This window comes from Phacochoerus africanus, chromosome 3 (assembly GCF_016906955.1).
Source record: "Phacochoerus africanus isolate WHEZ1 chromosome 3, ROS_Pafr_v1, whole genome shotgun sequence".
In the NCBI taxonomy this organism is placed as follows: Eukaryota; Metazoa; Chordata; class Mammalia; order Artiodactyla; family Suidae; genus Phacochoerus; species Phacochoerus africanus.
This window is the reverse complement of record NC_062546.1, coordinates 152,047,294-152,067,978: the sequence shown is the minus strand read 5'-3', so window position 1 is coordinate 152,067,978 and position 20,685 is coordinate 152,047,294. Positions and strand designations below refer to the sequence as shown.

General features: G+C 37.1%; 1 protein-coding gene across 3 annotated transcripts in view; it reads right to left on the bottom strand.

Moving 5' to 3' along the window:
- Positions 1-3,276: 3,276 nt before the first annotated feature.
- The window catches only part of UBE2E3 (ubiquitin conjugating enzyme E2 E3), a 92,443-nt gene continuing 75,034 nt past the window's right edge, over positions 3,277-20,685 (bottom strand). For all 3 annotated transcript variants that reach the window (XM_047773007.1, XM_047773006.1, XM_047773008.1), the window contains exons 4-6: positions 9,006-9,138; positions 6,028-6,175; positions 3,277-3,911 (exon numbers count right to left, since the gene is read on the bottom strand). In XM_047773007.1, coding sequence (XP_047628963.1) covers positions 3,814-3,911; positions 6,028-6,175; positions 9,006-9,138 — 379 coding nt within the window. In that variant the 3' untranslated portion in view covers positions 3,277-3,813. The remainder of the gene's footprint in view (positions 3,912-6,027; positions 6,176-9,005; positions 9,139-20,685) is intronic.

Genomic DNA, 20,685 nt, shown 5'->3' with positions numbered 1-20,685 from the left:
GGTGCAGAGGAAACGAATCCAACTAGGAGCCATGAGGTTGCGGGTTCCATCCCTGGCCTTACTCAGTGGGTTAAGGACCTGGCATTGCTGTGAGCTGTGGTGTATGTAGGTCGCAGATGAGGCTCGGATCCTATATTGCTGTGGCTGTGGCACAGGCCGGCAACTGCAGCTCTGATTCTACCCCTAGCCTGGGAACCTCCATATGCCATTGGGTGCAGCCCTAAAAAGCAAAACCAAAAAAAAATTTTTTTTAAATAAAATAAAATGCAAAACTGTATCTTATAGATTAACTTTCAGAAGTTTTCAATTAATCTATATATATCTGCTTTTACATACATATATATCCAATATGAATGGTGATGCTATAAACAAAAACTCTTAGCCTAGTGGCAAAGAATGGGGGCTGTGCCTCCATATCATACTGGCTGTATAATCTGGAGCAAGTTACTTAACCTGTCTACCAATCAATTTTATTCTGTCCACTGAGAATCATCAGTGTCTCTCTCCTAAAGCTCTTTCAGAGATATTAAATGAGATAAGGCACCCAGCAACTAAATGGTGCGCAGTGTGTAGTGGTGGTACACTGCATGGCTCCTCTGAGGGCACATGATCGAGCTCAACAGGATACATGGTGCTATGGCCATTCTTAAATACTTACAAAATTACCTTTGAACTTGTAACTTATAAAATTTGCTTTTAATGAAGAAAAAAAGGTCTAGGTTTTTAAAATATCACAATTTACATCTAGAGCAAAATATCGTGGCAACAACGCCCCCCCCCCTTTATATACAGACAGACATCCATGTAACTGGAAGTAGATCAGCAACAGAAGATTAAAAAAAAAAAAAAAAAATTCAGGAGTTCCCATCGTGGCTCAGTGGTTAACGAATCTGACTATGAGGTTGCGGGTTCGGTCCCTGCCCTTGCTCAGTGGTTAAGGATCCGGCGTTGCCATGAGCTGTGGTGTAGGTAGCAGACGCGGCTCGGATCCCGCCTTGCTGTGGCTCTGGCGTAGGCCGGTGGCTACAGCTCAGATTAGACCCCTCTCCTGGGAACCTCCATATGCCACGGGAGCGGCCCAAGAAATGGCAAAAAGATAAAAAACAACAACAACAAAAAAACCATATTTCAGAGTTTTAAGGGAACCTAATAGTAGGAACCCAAATGGTGACTTATTTTTCAGTCCATTTGAAACTGTAGCCTGTTCCCTGCAAAACAACAAGCGTAACAAATTTTTTCTTTTCTTTTTTTTGTCTTTTTGCCTTTTTCTTGGGCCGATCCCTCGGTATATGGAGGCTCCCAGGCTGTCAAATCAGAGCTGTAGCCGCCAGCCTATGCCAGAGCCACAACAACATGGGATCCGAGTCGCGTCTGCAACCTATACCACAGCTCACGGCAACACTAGATCCTTAACCCACTGAGCAAGGCCAGGGACTGAACCCGTAACCTCACGGTTCCTAGTTGGATTCATTAACCACTGCGCCACAATGGGAACTCCCAAGCGTAACAAATTTTAAAAGATTAGAATGACTGAGTTTGAGGGCCAATAAAGAAGAGGGAAATAATCAAATTCAACCCTTATAAAACTCAAAGACATTAAGGCCGCACAGGTACTTTGTGGAAGAGCCACAAGTACTTTAGATCATCAATTCTCTCCACTTTGCCCCAGGTGAGTACCGGACACTGTCCGCAAATAAGCAAAATAGGCTGGCTGAGAGCAAATGCAAACAGAGCATTCTCAAACATTCTGACATTCGGCATGATGAAATCTTTCCTAGCACTAGTAGAGAAGTTTAAAACTCTAGGATGTAGAATGTACAATACTGGAAGTAAGTGAAAACTACTTTCTATAGCTCATATAGGTAGAAATCCTTATAGCTTACACAAAAGATATTCATTCTCATCACACTGACTTGAACTCCAGGACAGATTAGTTACCATTTAAAATAGTTAAGGCTCAGAGCTTTTCATATACCCAAGCCTATCTGGTGTACCTTTGTAATGTGGAGAGATTTTTTTGGGGGGGAGGGAGGGGTTAGGTGAAAGATAAGTATCTAAGTGTAATTTTATTTTTACCCTGATTTAAGACTTCTGCTGACAAATACTCAAGTAGGAGTCCATTATTCTTAGTGAGGGTATATACAACTAGAAATGCTTTATTATCTTAAAACAATGTATTTTTATGCTAATCAATTCTACTCTAAATTTTAAGATGGTACTCTATTACCTTGGCTACATGACCAGAGAATTATCCCAATAACTATCCCAGTCACAGAAAAAAACACTATATTCTGTTCACCAATCTGAATATTGAAAAGAAATCTAACTCCTATAAGAAATCTAGTCTTTAATAATTACAACTAGAAATAAGTAATTTTTTTTTTTTTTGTCTTTTGCCATTTCTTGGGCCACTCCCGTGGCATATGGAGGTTCCCAGGCCAGGGGTTGAATCGAAGCTCAGCTGCTGGCCTACGCCACAACCACAGCAACTTGGGATCCGAGCCACATCTGCGACCTACACCACAGCTCATGGTAACGCCGGATCCTTAACCCACTGAGCAAGGCCAGGGATCGAACCTGCAACCTCATGGCTCCTAGTCGGATTTGTTAACCACCGAGCCACAAGGGGAACTCCTAGAAATAAGTAATTTATATAATGTGTAAAATCCTTAAAATTTGCTATTTTTTGAACTAAGAAATAATGCCACATCTGCACACTGGATTATTCCAGAGTTCAATTCTACCTTCAAGGCAGACAAGGGTTTCTGTGTTCAACTCTGCCTCTGGCTCTATCTGCAGGACAAATGCCACAATAAGAATAGCAATGCATACCAAAAACACCATGAAAATTCAAGAAGAAGATTAGAAGTAAAAAAATGCATGGAAGACACAGAGATGCTACCAGATTAAAGTTATTTGACAATACCTGCCCAATGATGAAAAGAAGGCACCATTTTGGAAACAAAATCATGTAAGCCAGGATTTCATGTTATTTTTAGCTCAAATCTATTTTACCGTAAAGTAGAGCTTTATGTGTTTTTGAGACCAATGGCTTAAAATCCAGTTTTGTATGTTTAAGCTCATGTATTCTCTCATTAGCACTTAAAGGAAAAAACGCTACATATTTATGATTTCAAATGTTTTCAATTTAATAACTGATTTATTTGTACTAGTCCTTAGTAGTCAATCTTCATATCCACATTTTTATTTCATCAACAATCATCTCAGACACACCTTCTAACAAGACTGACTTAAAAATATTACGACAGGAAACTATGCCTTCAGGAGCATGTTTATTGTGTTTGAGATGATACATCAGGTGCTCTCTGAGCTACAAAGGGTAAAAGGAAATCCTCTCATTACAAACTGACAAAGGTAAAAGGTAAAACATTTTTCACAACAGCATGAACCACATACTCAGAAATAGATCTGGGTTTAATACAAATGACATAATTCCTAGTCATCTACAGCTACTTTTATAACTTCATACAGATAATGAATTAGGCTAAAATGCACTATAATATTTGGTAGACTTCAGGACCAGTATCCTTAGTACATCACAAAATACATTTTGATATCCCAAAGAAGCAAGACTTGCAAGTAGGCGTTTTAAACATAACTAATCTACAGCTACAAAGTTCTACTCTTGATAGCATTTACCTTTTTGGGGAGTCTCCCAGTCTCCAAAGGATAAAAGCAGAGTAGAATCAGTATAACATATACACAGAAGTCCGTATTGTAAAGGCTATAAAGATTTGCAGCACAGTGAGAAGATGCCTTCTGCTCCTTCGCACTGCATACAAATTATGTGAATTATGTTGCGTATCTCTTGGTCCACTGTCTGGCTATCCTGTCATGTTCTGCTCTGTTGGTCAAATACTGAGTGGCTATGCTTCCAACCAGAGGATCCGCTGGAAAAGTGGAAAGAACATTAAAAGATATTACATGGTGTCTTAAAGGTTCCGTTCTAATAGTCTACTGAATTGAAATGTCAATTTTTCAGCAGCAGTTTGCTATACAATGGCTAATTTCTCAAAAGAAAAAATGTTTAAAGTAACATATCATCTGAGTATTTTAACATTCAAATTAAAAAAGCTTCTTTATAAAAAAATGCTGGCTTAATAAATGTAATTTTTAAAAATGTGTATGCCTTTAGTATACAAAAACTATTTTTCACTCAGCATTTTATTGGACAATAAAAGCATGCTGGTGATTATATTTCTGTCTTCCCATGGATATTTAAAAATGTAATTTTTTTTGGAGCTCCCTGGTGGCCTAGCAGGTAAGAATCCTGTGTTGTTACTGCTATGCCTCAGGTCATCAGATGCTGCTGCCTCGGTAACTTTCACGTGCTGTGAGCGTGCTCCACCTGCCCCCCAAGAGTAATTTTTTTAAAACTCAGATATTATGATGCAATGCTATCTAAAATGAAATGTTTCCTCCATTCTGTACAATAATATGACTCAAATCATGGTCCTTATCTCCATGCGAAAACTTATTATAGAATTCTGAGCTAGAAACAGAAGAATCTCAGATGTAAATTTTAATGTAAATTGTTGTTAAAAAGGTTGCCTGTGTACACGTTATGATATTTGAAATATACCAAATAACTAATTAAAAGTAATAAACCTCTCTTCCTTCCTGATTCCAACTTTTCAAAAAGTTTCTCTTCCTGGCAAATGATTTATATACCTGTTTAATGCATTTCTGCCCAAAGATATTATACATATTTCAAGCATTTAGAATATTATTGTTATGCATGTTTTTTGTTCAGTACCTTGCTTTTTAATTTAACATACCTTAGAGAGTTTTCCCTATTAAAACACATAGAGCTACTTCACTAAGCTACATCCTCCTATAATGGCTGTGGTTGTTTCCAATCTTTTGCTTTAATAAATGAACATCAAAATAAATACCCTTCTCTTTTTTTTTTAGGGCTATACCCACAGCATATGGAAGTTCCCCAGCTAGGGGTCGCATCTGAGCTATAGCTGTCGGTTTACACCACAGCCACAGCAACACTAGATCTGAGCTGTGTCTGCAACCTACACCACAGCTCATGGCAACGCCAGATCCTTAACCCACTGAGCAAGGCCAGGGACCGAACCCGCATCCTCATGGATACTAGTCAGGTTCATTACTGCTGAGCCACAACAGGTACTTCCTTTTTTTTTTCTTTCTTTCTTTTTGGCCATGCACAAGGCATGCAGAGGTTTCCAGGCCAGGAATCAAACCCACACCACAGCTGTGTCTCAAGCTACAGCAGTGACAAAGCCAATCGATTCCTAACCCACCAGGCCACCAGGGAACTTCTGAATAGCTTTCTGAAAATCCCTGTATCTATCTATCTACCTACCTACCTACCTACCTATCTTGGGTGTATGGGCCAAGGGAATGGTAAAAGCTTTTAGTGACTGATTAAATTTTTAGAAGAAATAAGTCAACCACTTTAAAAAAATGACCACACAGTAAGATAGGATATGTGAAATCCCAAGCCTAAACATTACTTTTTCAAGTCAGCTACCCACATTAAAAGATCATGTATGGCAGTTAAGCATTATGACTTTATCTCTGAGTTTTTACAATCATAATCTAGTCCAACTCTCTCATCAGCTATCACTTTTATACCCTCTATTACTACATCTAATACAACTAACCATAATCCAATAAGGAAGGAAGGAAGAAGAAGCCCTTTATTACTGAATGGCTGCATTAAAGGACACAGCATGGAAGGACCAAGAGGAGGCGGCAGTGGTGTTACAGACTTGCTTTACTCTCATCAAAAGTCTTTTGCATATCACCATAATTTAGAAAATAGAGCCCATCAATAACAGGGAGAAAACAGTTACAGGATAGCACATCATTCACAAACTAAAGAAAGCTACTGTGAAGCTTTTGGTCTATTCTAATTGAAATAGATAGTTTCCTCAAAAAACATTTTAGGCTGATCTTTCTACCAACAGCATTTACTTCTCAAATCCACAGTTTTTATAGCCTCATTGTATGTATTAATAAAAGTCTGCTTACCAGGGTTGCAGTCTGTCAAAAGTGAACAAATCGACAGCAAAACTTTTGAAATAGTCAAAGCAGGACTCCAGTTGTCTTTAAGAATGTCCAGGCAGATGACTCCCTGACTGTTGATGTTGCAGTGATAGATTCTGGTGCGGAAAGTAACCTAAGGGCAGTGACATAAAAAAAAGAAAGAAAATAAAAGTTTCATTATAAACCATAACTCTTACTAGCAAAAATGAAGTGGTATATACCATAGATCATGGCAAATAGCAAGTAATTTCACTGAAGAGCTCAAACTAACTAGGTTTAAGTAGTAACAAAATTGTTTAGTTCGAAGAAATTGTGTTTTTACCCAGTATAGCAAAAACTATATTTGTTTTTAAACCAAAAAGAGTTATTGGTTTGTTTAATTTAAATAAGTGAGATAGTAATTCTATGTCTGTGTGTGGGCATACATACACACACTCCTGTAAAGAAAAGAAGTGAGGGAAAACAAACATTTTGGTGCCAAAGTTAAGAGAAAATGGTGAAGAATTCTTTTTTTAACATGAAACCAAGTTACATTAGTTTCTTAAGAAAAAAAATCATCAACTCAGCTAATCTCTTGCCCTGTGTCAGAAAATACTGAAGAAGGATTTAGAGGAAGGTTGGTGATATCACCGGCTCTTCTATTTCTCAGCCTTTCATTTCCACAAACAGCTCTCTGTCCTGTTAGACTAAGATAGTAAAATAAAACAAGTAAGGTCTTAAGACACTGAAGAAAGGAAAGTTAAATCCTTGAAAAATGTGAAAAAATAAAATAAATGATGGGAACAAAAGTTTCAAAACAACATAAATCGGGTGGTTAATTCTTAATTTGGAGTTGCAAAGAAAAAGAGAGTATCAGATCCCTCTCAACTGGCAATATACTGTGATCTCCCACACAGAGTCTGGGAAGAAAATATTTAAAGCCCTCAAAAGTGTATTTCTGAGAAGAGTGCATAATTAAAAACGGGAAAGAAACCACTGGTCTAGCAGGGAAGGGGGAAAAAGAGATCACAGGTTTGCTTTCTGTGGTTTTAGGTTTGGTTTAGCCCCCCAAGGTCAACAGGGATTCAAAAATATTAAAGGCAAAATTCCATAATTAAACAATTTACAAATTTTAAGTTGTACACTGTTTTGAGTAGTGCGAAGAAATCATGCACCGTCCTGGGTGTTCAGCCCAATCCTGCTCAGTCTGCCAAGTTATCAGATCATCTGCTGTGTTACTGAAGGGCTGGTGTTCAACTAATCTGTACTTTATTTAAAAATGGCCCCAAAGCCAAGATTAGTGATGCTGGCAATTCAAATCTTCCAAAAAGAAGCTGTAAAGTGCTTGATTTTTAAGTAAAAAGGTGAAAGTTCTCAACTTAAGGGTAGGGGGGAAAAATCCTACACTGAGGCAGCTAAGGTCTATGGTAAGAATAAGACTTTTATCTGTGAAATTGTGAAAAATGAAAAAGAAATGTGTGCTAGCTTTGCTGTTGTACCTGAAGCTGTAAAAGCTTCAGCCACAAATGCTTAGTTACAATGGAAAAGGCATTCAGTTTTGTATAAGGTATTTTGAGAGAGGTAACATTCACATAACTTGTACTACCGTATATTGTTATAATTGCTCTACTTCATTATTAGTTATTGTTAATTTCTCACTGCACCTAATGTATAAATTAAACTTTATCATAGGTATTTACGCATAGGAAAAATGGCATTAAATACGGTTCGGTACTATGTGTGGTTTTAGGCATCCACTGGGGCCTCAGAATGTATCCCCAAGAATAAGGACGACTAGAGTTGTTCTAACATAGCACATACTAGTTACACAGAGCTCTTAAAAGGTGGTTATAACAATTAATTTAAGCACTGAATGCAAACTGAATAGTGATATACTGGCATTTAGAATGTGTCATTTGGAATGTGAATACAATTTGAAATAAGACAGTCATTTCAAGATCTTAGATTCTGATGGGACCACATAGTAAAGCACTCAAAAAATAGTGATAGCTATACTTAAGAGCAAATACCTCTTGGTGACAGGGAACCTCGGTGTCTGCAATTTAAGGTAAATACCACTAGGTGGAAATGTTGTTACCTTATTCAATAAAGCAAAACAGAAAAGGTCCGCCTTCTTTTTTAAAACAAAATAAACCCTTTATTTTTACACACAAACACAACACACATGCACCTGAGTGGAGGCATTAAATCACTACATAAATGTTAAATAGTAGAGGGAATATAAGGAACTATGTTGAAAAGAAAAACATTTTATCAAAGTTAAGGGCTTGATAACACTGATATAACAAGGTCCTAATTATGCTCAGGCTTAATATCGGTGGTTTTTAACTGTTGTCTTGACCATTTTATAGGGGGAAGTCAGAGGAGAAAGCTAATCAAATAATTACTATGTTTAATACTTGAAAATTAATTGCCAGTCATCACAAGGCACAGCTCAAACATTCTCTCTTTATCCACCCAGTTCATATTCAGAGACAACAAGGAGGCATAAATAACCCAGCGATCTTCATTCCCATTAATTCATCATTACAGAGGGCACAAAATTAGTTTATTAAATAATATTAGTTCCCTCTTCTTTGCTATAGTTTTCTAGTTTTTTTCTGATCTATAAAGATAGGCTATTCAGCACAAATTTATTTTAACTCTTATTTCCAGAAGCGGTCAGATTTACTTTTTATCTCAATAGGTTTCTTACACAAAGTTCACAGGATTTTTTTCTCTCATAAGTCTAAAATTTACCTGCTTATTGATGTACTAAGTGGCATACAATTAACAAACTCTTGCTGATTACAAAGTTATTTGTGAAAGAAATCAATTACTTCTAGTTTTAACATTCCTGGTTATATGAGCGTTTCCAAATGAAAAACAATCAAATAAAAATAACTGCATCCACACATTTAACTCTAGAATAAATTAATTTTGGAAAAGAATGAATATTAAAAAATGCATTTCCAGGTTCTTACCTTTGGTGGTTTAAATGGATAATCAGATGAAAATGTGATATCCAGAAAAAATACACCACCTTCATATACAGAACCTGGTGGACCAAGTATAGTCGATCTCCATTCATAAATGTTATCTCCTTTAGGCCCAGCACTATTTAAAAGAAATTAAAAATCAATGTGTACATCTGTGAGCAATGAATGTTAATATCTTAAACCAATTAAGTATCAAAGGCAAATTAGCAATCTAGAATAAACAGTAAATATATAAAAAATAAGCCCCAACTAACTCGTGCACGCATATGTATATAAACATGTTTGGAAATATTTCTAACTTACAGAATAGCAAGAACAAGGAACACCTGTTTAACTTTATCCAGACTCTCCTTCTGTTAGCATTGTGCTCCATTTGTTCTACCATCTCCCTCTCTCCCTTCCTTCTCCCCCTCCTAAAATACACACACCCCACCAAACATATATATATATATATATATATATATATATATATACACACACACAAAGCACACACACCCCACAGACACACATAAAAAGTGCTTTTTTTCTGAGCCATTTGAGAGTAAGCTGAATATATCATGGCCCTTTCCCCATAAATATTTCAGTGGGCATTTTCTACAACCTATAATGCAACTGCAATATAGCCATAATTTCAGTAAAAGTACAATCTATATGATATCTACAATCTGCAGAATAATTTTGTCAACTGACCAATAATGCCCCAAAAGATTTTTAGTTTTCCTTCAGATACATGATTCCAGTCTTGGTATTGATCGTCTATGCCCTTCCTGTGTCTTTAGTCCCCTTTAACAGAGACAGCCTTTCAGTCTTACTTTGCCTTTTGTAATATCAACATTTTTGAAGAATGCAGTTCTTTTAATGGAATGCTCATCATTGTGAACCTGTCTGATATCTCCTCATGATTAGATGCAGAGAGTGCATTCCTGGCTAGAAGAGTACATAAGTGATGCTATGTTCTCAAGGTGTCACATCCAGAGGTACAATGGTGATGTTAATTTTCATTACCCAGATCAAATGCTGTCCCATTCTCCTACCTCTTACTTGGTATCTTTCCTCTGCAACCAATAAGCAACCTTTGGACACTTTAAGACCATGCAAATACCCTGGTCTTCACCAAATTTCTTCCCCGGACTTAACATCAATTTGCGATTCTTGGTTGAACTAAACTTCATCATGATAGTGATAAAATCATCATTTTCCAACTTCAGCATTCCTCCATATTTACCAGCTGGCCCTTGAGCCCTCTCTTTTCCTGTTTGTATAAAAATGTGTTTTACAGATGAAGTTTCATGAGTTCCATTTTTTTCCCCTAATGATTTAGAATTCTTACTTCATTTAATTATTTTGATGTTCAAACTGCCCCAGATTTGGCCAGTGGAAATACTTTCAAAATGACCCCATATCGTTTTTTGAAACACTTCCTTATTTTCTGGCATAAATATGTTCCATGTTCCCACCCCTGAATCAGCCATTTCTTCAAAGAGCTGTGGTTCCTTTTAGTGAATGTTGTTCAAGCTGGTACCTAATTCCAAGTACATTACACTGTGTTCAATACTATCATTTAATTTATAATATACAATGAGATAATTCAAATAAAATCTAAATTCAGTTGTTTGTAAGACACATCTAATATTCCTTAGACCCTCTTCAAATGTACATTACAGACTTCCATTTTTCTCTCAATTTTACATCACAGATTAACTTTGTTTTTCTGAACTATGGTATATATAAAGCTTTTCTTAAGTGACCTATCAGTTTAGAAATGATCTGCATGTTTAGTTTAAAATAAGTGCAAATCAGAATTGATAATGCAGGAGTTGCCGCTGTGGCGCAGTGGTTAACGAATCCAACTAGGAACCATGAGGTTGCAGACATGGCTAGGATCCCGCATTGCTGTGGCTCTGGCGTAGGCCGGTTATTACAGCTCCGATTCAACCCCTAGCCTGGGAACCTCCATATGCCACAGGAGCGGCCCTAGAAAAGGCAAAAAAAGACCAAAAAAAAAAGAATTGATAATGCAACTGCATTAATTACAATAGGACATTCAGGTATAGGTTAAATGATTTAACCACATCTTATTAATTCTATAAAACATACACTGTAGACTGTAAAGATCAAGTAAGCAATGCTATCAATAATCAAATCTGTGCCCTGAAAACAGGTCATAGAAAAAGAGTGTAAAAACTTTGATAGTAAAATCAAAATGTTTCAAAAACCTATCTTTAATGCATATATATGAACAAGAAAATTTTACTATCACAGCCTACTTAGGGAAAAGAAACTTGAAAAATACTATTTTATAAATTTTAAGCATATACAGCAACTGGAACTAATTACAACAGTGGTTCATTGTTCTGCCATCATTTGAGAATCAGGTATACTCCCTAAGGGAATCTGCACTGTAACTAAAAACATACAAAATGAAGTGCCAATTTTCTTTAAAAAAAGAAAGTTTAACCTGATTCAATGGCATTTCCTCTTCTAAGTTAATTCTTCCCTGATGATGTAATCATCATAAAACTAAATTATAGTTTAAGAGACTTTTATAGCACAACTGCTTTACTAAAAACATTTCTAAACTATATTTGTCACACATTAATAATAATAATAGTAGCTAATAACATTACTCCATAATAAGCCAAACATTTTTCAAAGCATCATAGTGCATATCTCATTTAATTCTCCTTACAAATCTATAAAGTAGGTACTATTATTATATTCCTATTTTTAGATTAGGTAACTAAAGTTCAGAAAGTTAAATAACTCCCCACATGTCCCAAAGCTACAAATGCCTCAGAGAGAATTTGGACAATGTCTGAATAAATCTCTACTAACCTCAGTGACCTTTGCTATATTTATATTTCCTCTTATAATTTCAAGTGCTACTATATGTAATTTAATCTCTAGTCAAATTTTGCAAATACTTACTTGGGTAGGAACCCAAGTAGAGCTACTCTCTAAAGAAACAATTTCCTCAGTGATATTCTTTGGTTCTTAAGCAAAACCATGCTAGGCCTCAGATAGATGGATAGCGATGTGGGGGAATACTATATTTTAATGAATCACAAAATTTCGGCATGAAAAACATGTAGTTGAAGCCAACCACCCCCTTTACAGGTGAAGAAACCAATTCACAAAAAGTGATCCATTTTAAATCCCTTCTGCTAGCTGATGAAGAACTGGGATTCCAAACCAAACTCTTGTGTTCTTAAATTTGCTTTCTTCTCATTTATGCTACTTTGCTACAACACACTAAAGATATGGTTATTATAACTGTCCTGGAGTAGACAGAGTAGGGCTGCAGCTTATGGGTGTGTTTTAAGCACAATTAGCCTAAGGTGAGTTAGAGCTAAAATCTAGCCCTTGTTATTAGCTTCTTTGTCTCAAATAAGAGCCCCATATCTTTCTCAGAAAGGTACCATCTGCTAATCAAGACATGAGGGGTGGGGTTAGCACTACTGACTCCACCCTAATTCAAAATACAACATTTTATAGATTAGTAGTTGACCAGCCACTGAGGCTTCACAGCTGAGTAGAAAATGGGTCCTAATTGCTGACAATCTCAAGATAGGTGCTTTTCACTAGTTCTCATGCTGCTATTCAATTTTTTTTTTTCACTCATTTTCAATCTCTCTTTTCCAAAAGGACAACACTCCAGTAATTCTGCTCTATCCTGGATCATTTATTTCGCCCTCTCTGGTGAATCATACCCACAAGAATAAATACTACAATCCATTTCCCCAATCCTTATTATAAAACAAAAACCTTGATTCCTTTACCCCTTCCAGTTCTCTGCTCAATTACCTTAACAGGTTTTTACACCTCACCACTCCAAAGAAACTCCTCTCATCCAAGGTCACCAATGACCTCGTCACTAGACCCAATGTTCATTTCTCAATCTTCATCATATCTGACTAGGCCACAGCAACATCTGACACAGCTGGCCACTTCTTTCTCCTTAATATACTTTCTCTGCTTTGTTGCTAGAAAAACATACTTACCAGTTTTTCTCCTAAATTTCCTGGCCCCTCTTTCTCAATCAACAATTCTGTTCCTTATCTCTCTAACCTCTAAATACTGCCACTCTTCCAGAGCTCAGCCCTTAAACCTCTTCTTTCTACCTACATCCAGTCTTTTGTTGATCTCCTACAGTTTTATGGCTTCCAACAGTGCCAATAAACTCTTAATCCCCAAATCTATCTCCAGCCTAAAATTCCACCCTGAATTCCAGAGCTATATATCTAAATGCTGACTAAACAGTCTTTATTCTGAAATCTAATACTTTGAATCCAGTAATTCTAAAAAGTTTAATATGTCCCAAATTGACTCCCTGATGTTCCAATTTCTCTTTCAAGTTTCCCTACTTCAGTGAATGGCAACTTTCAGTTCCTTAGGGGGAAAGCCTAAACCTCCCCCTTGATAGCACTGTATCTAACATACTGTATATCAGCAAATTCCACAGGTTTTATCTTCAAAACATACCCCAAATTCTACCACTTCTCCCTCCTCCTATCGGCCCAACCTCAGTGGAAGACAACAGCATCCTCTGGTGTTAAATGCAATAGCCTTCTTGCTTCCACCTGAGACCCTAACCCCCACACAACAATAGTCTATTCTCAAGGACAACCAGGCTCAGCGACAGTTAAAAATCAAGTGAGATCACAATACCCTAGCCAAAACGCTCTAAAAGCTTACCTTCTTACTCTGTGTTCAAGTCTTATGACCTATGCAGCACTGGATAATCTGTTGCTACCATCACCACTAACATCCATCCTTCTTACCTGTTCCCCTCTTCCTTGTTCGTCTGGCTGTAGGAACCTACTTCTCCAGCATATCCACCTCTGCAGCAGTATGTCTCTGCTGGGAATACTTGCTTTCCCTCAAGATACCCACATGGTTTGCTCCACCACCTTCTGCAGGTCTTTTTTGGCTCAAAAGCAGGCTTGCTAGGGACACCTCTCCTGGCCACTCTATCTAAAATGTCACACAGAACTGCCACAAGTTTCACCTTCCTATTTTTTCCTTAAAGCATCTTTACTCTCTTACATGTATTTTATTTATTCCTATTACTCACTTCTGTCTGTCCCCTACTATAATGAAAGCCCCAGGGGGTTAAAAAATGTGGACTAGACTCTTTATAGTGGCCTGGGCTTTTTATGCCCTAAAAATCAGATATATATTTTAATAATTCAAGTGACTAAAGAGTTGCAGAGTAAGTCCAAGGGGAAAGGAAAAGGAGATCTCACAGAGCATGTTTATTAGCAGGGGAAAGGAAAAAAAGAGGAAAAGGGACACAGAAAACAATCTTTTTCTTAAACAGGTATCCCCTACTTTTCAAAAATTCACTTTATGATACTTCGTTCTTATGCATGCTATATATTAATACGTGTTTTCTCCAACCAAAAGAAATCCAGAGAGGATTTTCGCTTTTGCAAAAACAGTGTTCAGTGTTTGCTTTGCAGTGAACATTACAGAGGCAGCACACACTCTGAGCAGTGGAGCAGCACCAAGCTCCTTCCCCAGGACTACACTCAGCATCTCAGCATCAAGCCTCCATAGCTCTGAATTGTATATGTAAGCCTCCGTGCTTTATCTCAATTCATTTTGTGAACTGTTAGCAAGACATGCCCTAAGGTAACTGCTTCTTCACTTTACATCATTTAGGCTTACAAAAGGTTTTTCATAGGAACACTCTATTTTTGGATAGTGGGGTAAACCTATATTAACTTGATAAAAAAGTGTTCATTTACTTAGTAATTCACTGTTGCAGCAAAACTAAAATTCATTCCAGTTCTGGGTCAAACTGGGAAAAAGCAGAGACAACATTAACCAAGACCCTGTTTACTGAAACCTCAATATTTGCTAATGCCAAAAAGAAAGATCAGTTATTAAATCCCATAATTGAGGACTTAGGTTTTTGTTTAAATACTATTAATTGAGAAGTATTTTTATTTCACTATTTTTCTCCTGCAAACATTCCTTTCCTCCTTTTAAACATCATGTTTCCCATAAGCTAGTCTATTTTCTACACAAAACAAACAAAAGTAAAGAGAAGGCAAAAAGTTTAGATAGAGCGACAAACCTACACCTGGGAATTTTTTGTTATCAGCTGCTCTTAGTGTTAATGAGTGACATTATTTTAAACATTAGTAGCAGGAGGACTGATCTTAGCAAAATCCATTTTCTCGTCACTTGAATATTAATTCAGCAATTACTGTTGCTGCAAGGGTCATTAACACTAGACTTTACAGCACTGGAGTGATTCCCCGTAAGAACTTTCAAATGCTTAGTAATAGATTCAATTTAAAACACATCCTTTTTTAAAAAACACAATTCTTTTACACACACCACTTTTTAATCCTGTTCTCTAAGACAAATGCAAAGGTTTACATTACAATCTATTTGGTTTTTAACCCTATGGCAATCTTAAAATGAAATGAATTAAATTCAAGGAGAAAAAAAATAGAACAGTGACTTAAGACTTTTCCTTAACTATGTAAACTAGTGTAGTAGTTGTTTAGTGTCCTGTTTTAAAACCCACTGAATTGTTAAAATAAATATTCCTGGGTGTGCAGTATTTAAAACGAAAAAAAAAAAATTTACTAAGACAAAGTTCTTATTTAAGCATAGGTTTAATTTTATGGCTATAAAAATCTAAGAGCTTAAATTAAGATACCATTTGGTATAACTTCAATAGACCTTATCTACCGTGACTAAATTTTAGAATACTATATATTAATACAAAACCTATTAAAAAGGCAAATGAAAACAAAAAAAGGACTAAATAAATGGAGAATACTCTTATGTTCATGGGTAAGAAAACTTAGTATTATCAAGATGTCAGTTCTTTCCAACTTGATCTATATATTCAATGCAAACCCATCAAAATCCCAGTATTTGGTATTACCCTGTGGATATCATCAACAAACTGATTATAAATTTTATATGGAGAGGCAAAGATCCAGAACAGCTGACCTAATATCAAAGGAGAAGAAAGTCAGAGTACTGAAACTATCCAACTTCAAGACCTAACACAGTGTGGTGCTAGCAAGAATGGACAAATAGATCAAAGGGCCAGAAACAGACCCATATAAAGTCAAGTGCCCTTTGACAAAGGAGCAAAGGCAATACAATGGAGCAAAGACAGTCTTTTCAAAAAACAGTGCTGCAACAACTGGACATGTTAAAAAAACTGAAATTTAGACACAGACTTTCACCTTTCACAAACACTAACTCAAAATGGATCACAGACCTAATATAATATGTAAAACAATAAAACTACCAGAAGATAACATAGGAGAAAACTTGGTTAATCTTGAGTATGGTGATTCCTTTTCAAATACAACACCAAGCACACAATATAGGAAAGAAATAACTAACTAGCTGGACTTCATTAAAATTAAAATATTCTGCTCTGTAAAAGATGTCAAGAGATTGTGAAGACAAGTTACAGAATAAAATATCTGCAAAAGACATATCTGATTAGGACTATTATCCAAGATACACAAAGAACGCTTAGAACTCAAAAAAATTAACAACCTAATTAAAAAATGGACAGAAGACCTGAACAGACACCTCACCAAAGAAGATACGTAGACAGCAAATAAACATAGGAAAAGATGCTCGACATCATATTTTTGGTATGGACTGAATGTTTGTGTACCCCCAGAACTCAAGTTGAAATCCCAACCCCTAATGTAATGGAATATGCCTTTTGGGAGGTGATTAGGTCATGAGAAGGTAGCTCTCATGAATGGAATTAGTACCCTTATAAAAGAAAACCCCAGAGTTCCCGTAACCTTTTTGCTCTAGTAGGACACAGTGAGGATAAAGCCATTTATGATTTAGGAAGCAGGTCCTCATCAGACACCAAATCTGTAACTTTCCAGCTTCTAGAACCATGCAAAATAAATTTTTGTTGTTTATAGGCCGCCTACTCTATGGTACTCTGTTACAGCAATCCAAATGGACTAAGATGTCATTAGGGAACTCCAAATTAAAACAACGAGATATCACTATATACCTATATAAATGGCCAAAATCTAAAACAACGACAACAACAAATACCAGAGAGGATGTGGAGCAACAGAAACTCTCATTAATTGCTGGTAGGAATGCAAAGTGGTACAGCTGCTTTGGAAGACAGTTTGATAGTTTCTTACAAAACCACACACACTCCTACCATACAATTCAGCAACTGTGCACCATGGTATTCATGAATTGAAAACTTACATCTATACAAAAACCTGCACATGAATGTTTATAGTAGCTTTATTCATAATGGCCAAAACTGTGAAGCAACCACAATCTCCTTCAGTAGGTAAATGGAAAAATAAACTGATATATCCTGATGGTGGAACATTTTTCAGTGTTCAAAAGAAATAATCTATCAAAGCATGAAAAGACATGGAGAAAACTTAAATCACCTATCACTAGGTGAGAAGCCAATCTGAATCATACATGCTGTATGATCCTAACTCTATATTCTGGAAAAGTCAAAACTATGGAGATGCAGAGTTCCCGTTGTGGCTCAGCAGTAACAAACCTGACTAGTATTCATGAGGATGCGGGTTTGATCCCTGGCCTCGCTGAGTGGGTTAAGGATCCAGAGTTGCCATGAGCTGCGGTGTAGGTCACAGACTTGGCTTGGATCCCGCACTGCTGTGGCTGTGACATAGGCCAACAGCTGAAGCTCAGATTCGACCCCTAGCCTGGGTACTTCAATATGGCTTAGTACTTGCAGTCTTAAAACGACAAAGCAAAACACTATGGAGATGGTAAAAATGGGTTACTAGGGTTTAATGGGGGAAGATAAGACAAACAGGCAGAGCATAGAGGATCTTTAAGATAGCATAACTCTTCTGGATTTAGAACACCAAGGGTGAACCCTAATATAAACTAAGGACAGTAAATGATGACAATGTGTCAAATATAAGTTCATTGATTGTGACGAATTTACCAGTGTAATACGATATGTTGATAGTGAGGAGGTTGTGCATAGAGAGATAGCAGGTATACAGGAACTCTCTGTAGTTCTGCTCAATTTTGCTGTGAACCTAAAATTGCTCTAAAAATAAAGTTTATTAAAAAATACAAATAAAGTTTAGAACAAGTAAACATTTCTATATTAAAGCAAGAAGTAATAACTGTTTAATTGCTGGTTTATAAAAAGTGTCAAACTTAAAAAGGGACGCATATCATAAATTTGTTCTAAAATCAGGTATGGAAATTTGATCACATTTTAACCACGGTAATATAAAATGGTGGTTTCAATGCTGGCTCACAAGTCAAGTTAAACCATTTCCCCAAAAACTTTCAATGAGGTACTGCGTATACGTAGATTCAGACTTTCTTTTACTATGGAGAAATCAAGCATACCTATCCAGGAGGTCCCCTGGCGCAGCGGAAACAAATCTGACTAGGAACCATGAGGCTGCAGGTCCGATCTCTAGCCTTGCTCAGTGGGTTAAGGATCCGGCATTGTGGTGGGCTGTGGTGTAAGTCGCAGACACGGCTCAGATGTCATGTTGTTGTGGCTGTGGCGTAGGCTGGCGGCTACAGCTCCGATTAGACCCCTAGCCTGGGAACCTCCATATGCCGTGGGTGCAGCCCTAAAAAGACAAACAAAACAAAACAAAAACAAATAAACCTATCCAGAAGTTCCTTGTGGTACAGTGGGTTAAGGATCTGGTGTTGGCACTGCAGCAGCACAAGTCAGTACTGTAGCACAGGTTTGATCCCTGGCCCAGGAACTTCCACATGCTGTGGGCATGGTCAAAAAAAAAATAATACTTACTTTCCCCTCCAAATTGTTTGAACTGCTAATGCAAAACACTCATCATCCTTCTAGTCCACTCTACTCTCTCAGTGGAAGCCTGTACAGTTCTACCTTCCCTAGACACAGGAAAGTGGGGTTGGGGGAGAAAGAAATCTCAGTAATCAATTAGTTGTTCACTTCATCAAGGTTATCAATGGGGTAGGGGCTTTAGGACATCACCAGCATGTAGAACAAATTTAACTACACTGAGTACATCAAATGCTAAATGGGTATGTGTGAACTAGACTAGGCAACCCTTGTATTAGGAAAATGTGTCCCAACAAGAAGAGCAGCTGCAGCAACAGCAGCAACCATGTGCACTGATGGGGCACTTGTATGTTGCCAGGAGTCACTCTGTTAAATGCCACACAGATCATTTATTCCTCACAGTAATACTCAGAGATAGATACTCTAACTATCCCAGCTTTCCAGATGAGAAAACCAAGGCTCAGGGCACCTAGGTGGCTTTTGCTAAAATCTCATGGCTAGTATGTTAGGCAGACACAATGAGTCTATCTAGAGACAATACAATCTTAACAATACCTTTATATTTCTTTATGAACTTCAAATAATTGTTTTATAAATAAACGGGCTATTCCTGACTGCTTTGGAAAAACTCGTATTAGGAGTACATGATTTATTAGGGAGAGATATAAGACAATGGGAGAGGGGAAATGACTTAGGGAACAATACAGGGAAATAATACCACTACCTAAAAAACAGACCTAGCAATCACAATTATCTTCCCATTCCCCTCAAGAATGACTTCTTTTTGGTAAATTTAAGGCCTTGGGAAGTCTGTGGTATTGCTTATTAAGCCATAGTATGCCTTGTTGAACATATGAATTCACTCTGTATCTGAAATATGTATTTGAGCTTTAGTAAAATTTTGCATACTTTCCCTAGTTGACTCAATGGAGAAAACAGAAATAAATTAATTTATTCATTAAAGATTTGAGTGTTGATACTATTTTGTGCTGAGCATCTGTGTAGGAAACTAGAGATATAAAGGCCACACCTTCAGGGAGATTATTATATACCTGGGGAATCTAGTGATTAATCAAATAAACTGCACACACACACAAAATGTAGCAGAAAACGTGATACAAAGGAGAGGTATACTTTGCTGAACACCAGGAGGATGTGACCTAGTTAAGAAGATCAGGGGAGATTCATAGAGATGATATTTGAAACTCAGTGGGAGTTAACAAGGAAAAGGTAAAAGGGAAGCTGGGGGAGACTGAATGCATATGTAAAAACGAGGTCATATGGAGCAAGGTGAAAGGCAGGGCCTGGAAATAAGTCTCCTATGGCAGACACAAAGGGAACAAGGGGGAGTGCAGTAAGAGCTGAGCTGAAGAAGGAGTTATTAACAAATGTCCATGCAGGACCCTGTCAGGCTACATTAAGAATCTTGTCTTCATCCTAAAACCAACAGGAAGACATCATAAGGTTTTAAGCAAGGGAAGGGGTCATACTAATATTTACATTTTGAAGACCTTCCTCACATTGCTGTGTGGAAAATGGTCTGGAAGAGCACCAGAGGGGCTATGTGGGTGGGCTGCTGCAATAATTCAGGTGAAGATGATGGCAAACTGGACTAAAGCAGTGTTAGAGATAAAGAGAGGAGGGTGGATTTGAGAGTGATTTAAGAGGTTAAAAATCAAACTTATGCTTTTGGAATATGGGAGATGAGGGACAATGACATCAAAAAAATAGTTCATTGACTGTACCTCTGAGAGAGCTACAGATACTTTTTTCTAAGATAGAGACAATGGAAGAGATGGCTTTGGATTAGGATGCCTTTGAGATACACAAGAAATAAATGTGTCAAAGACAAGTATGTGC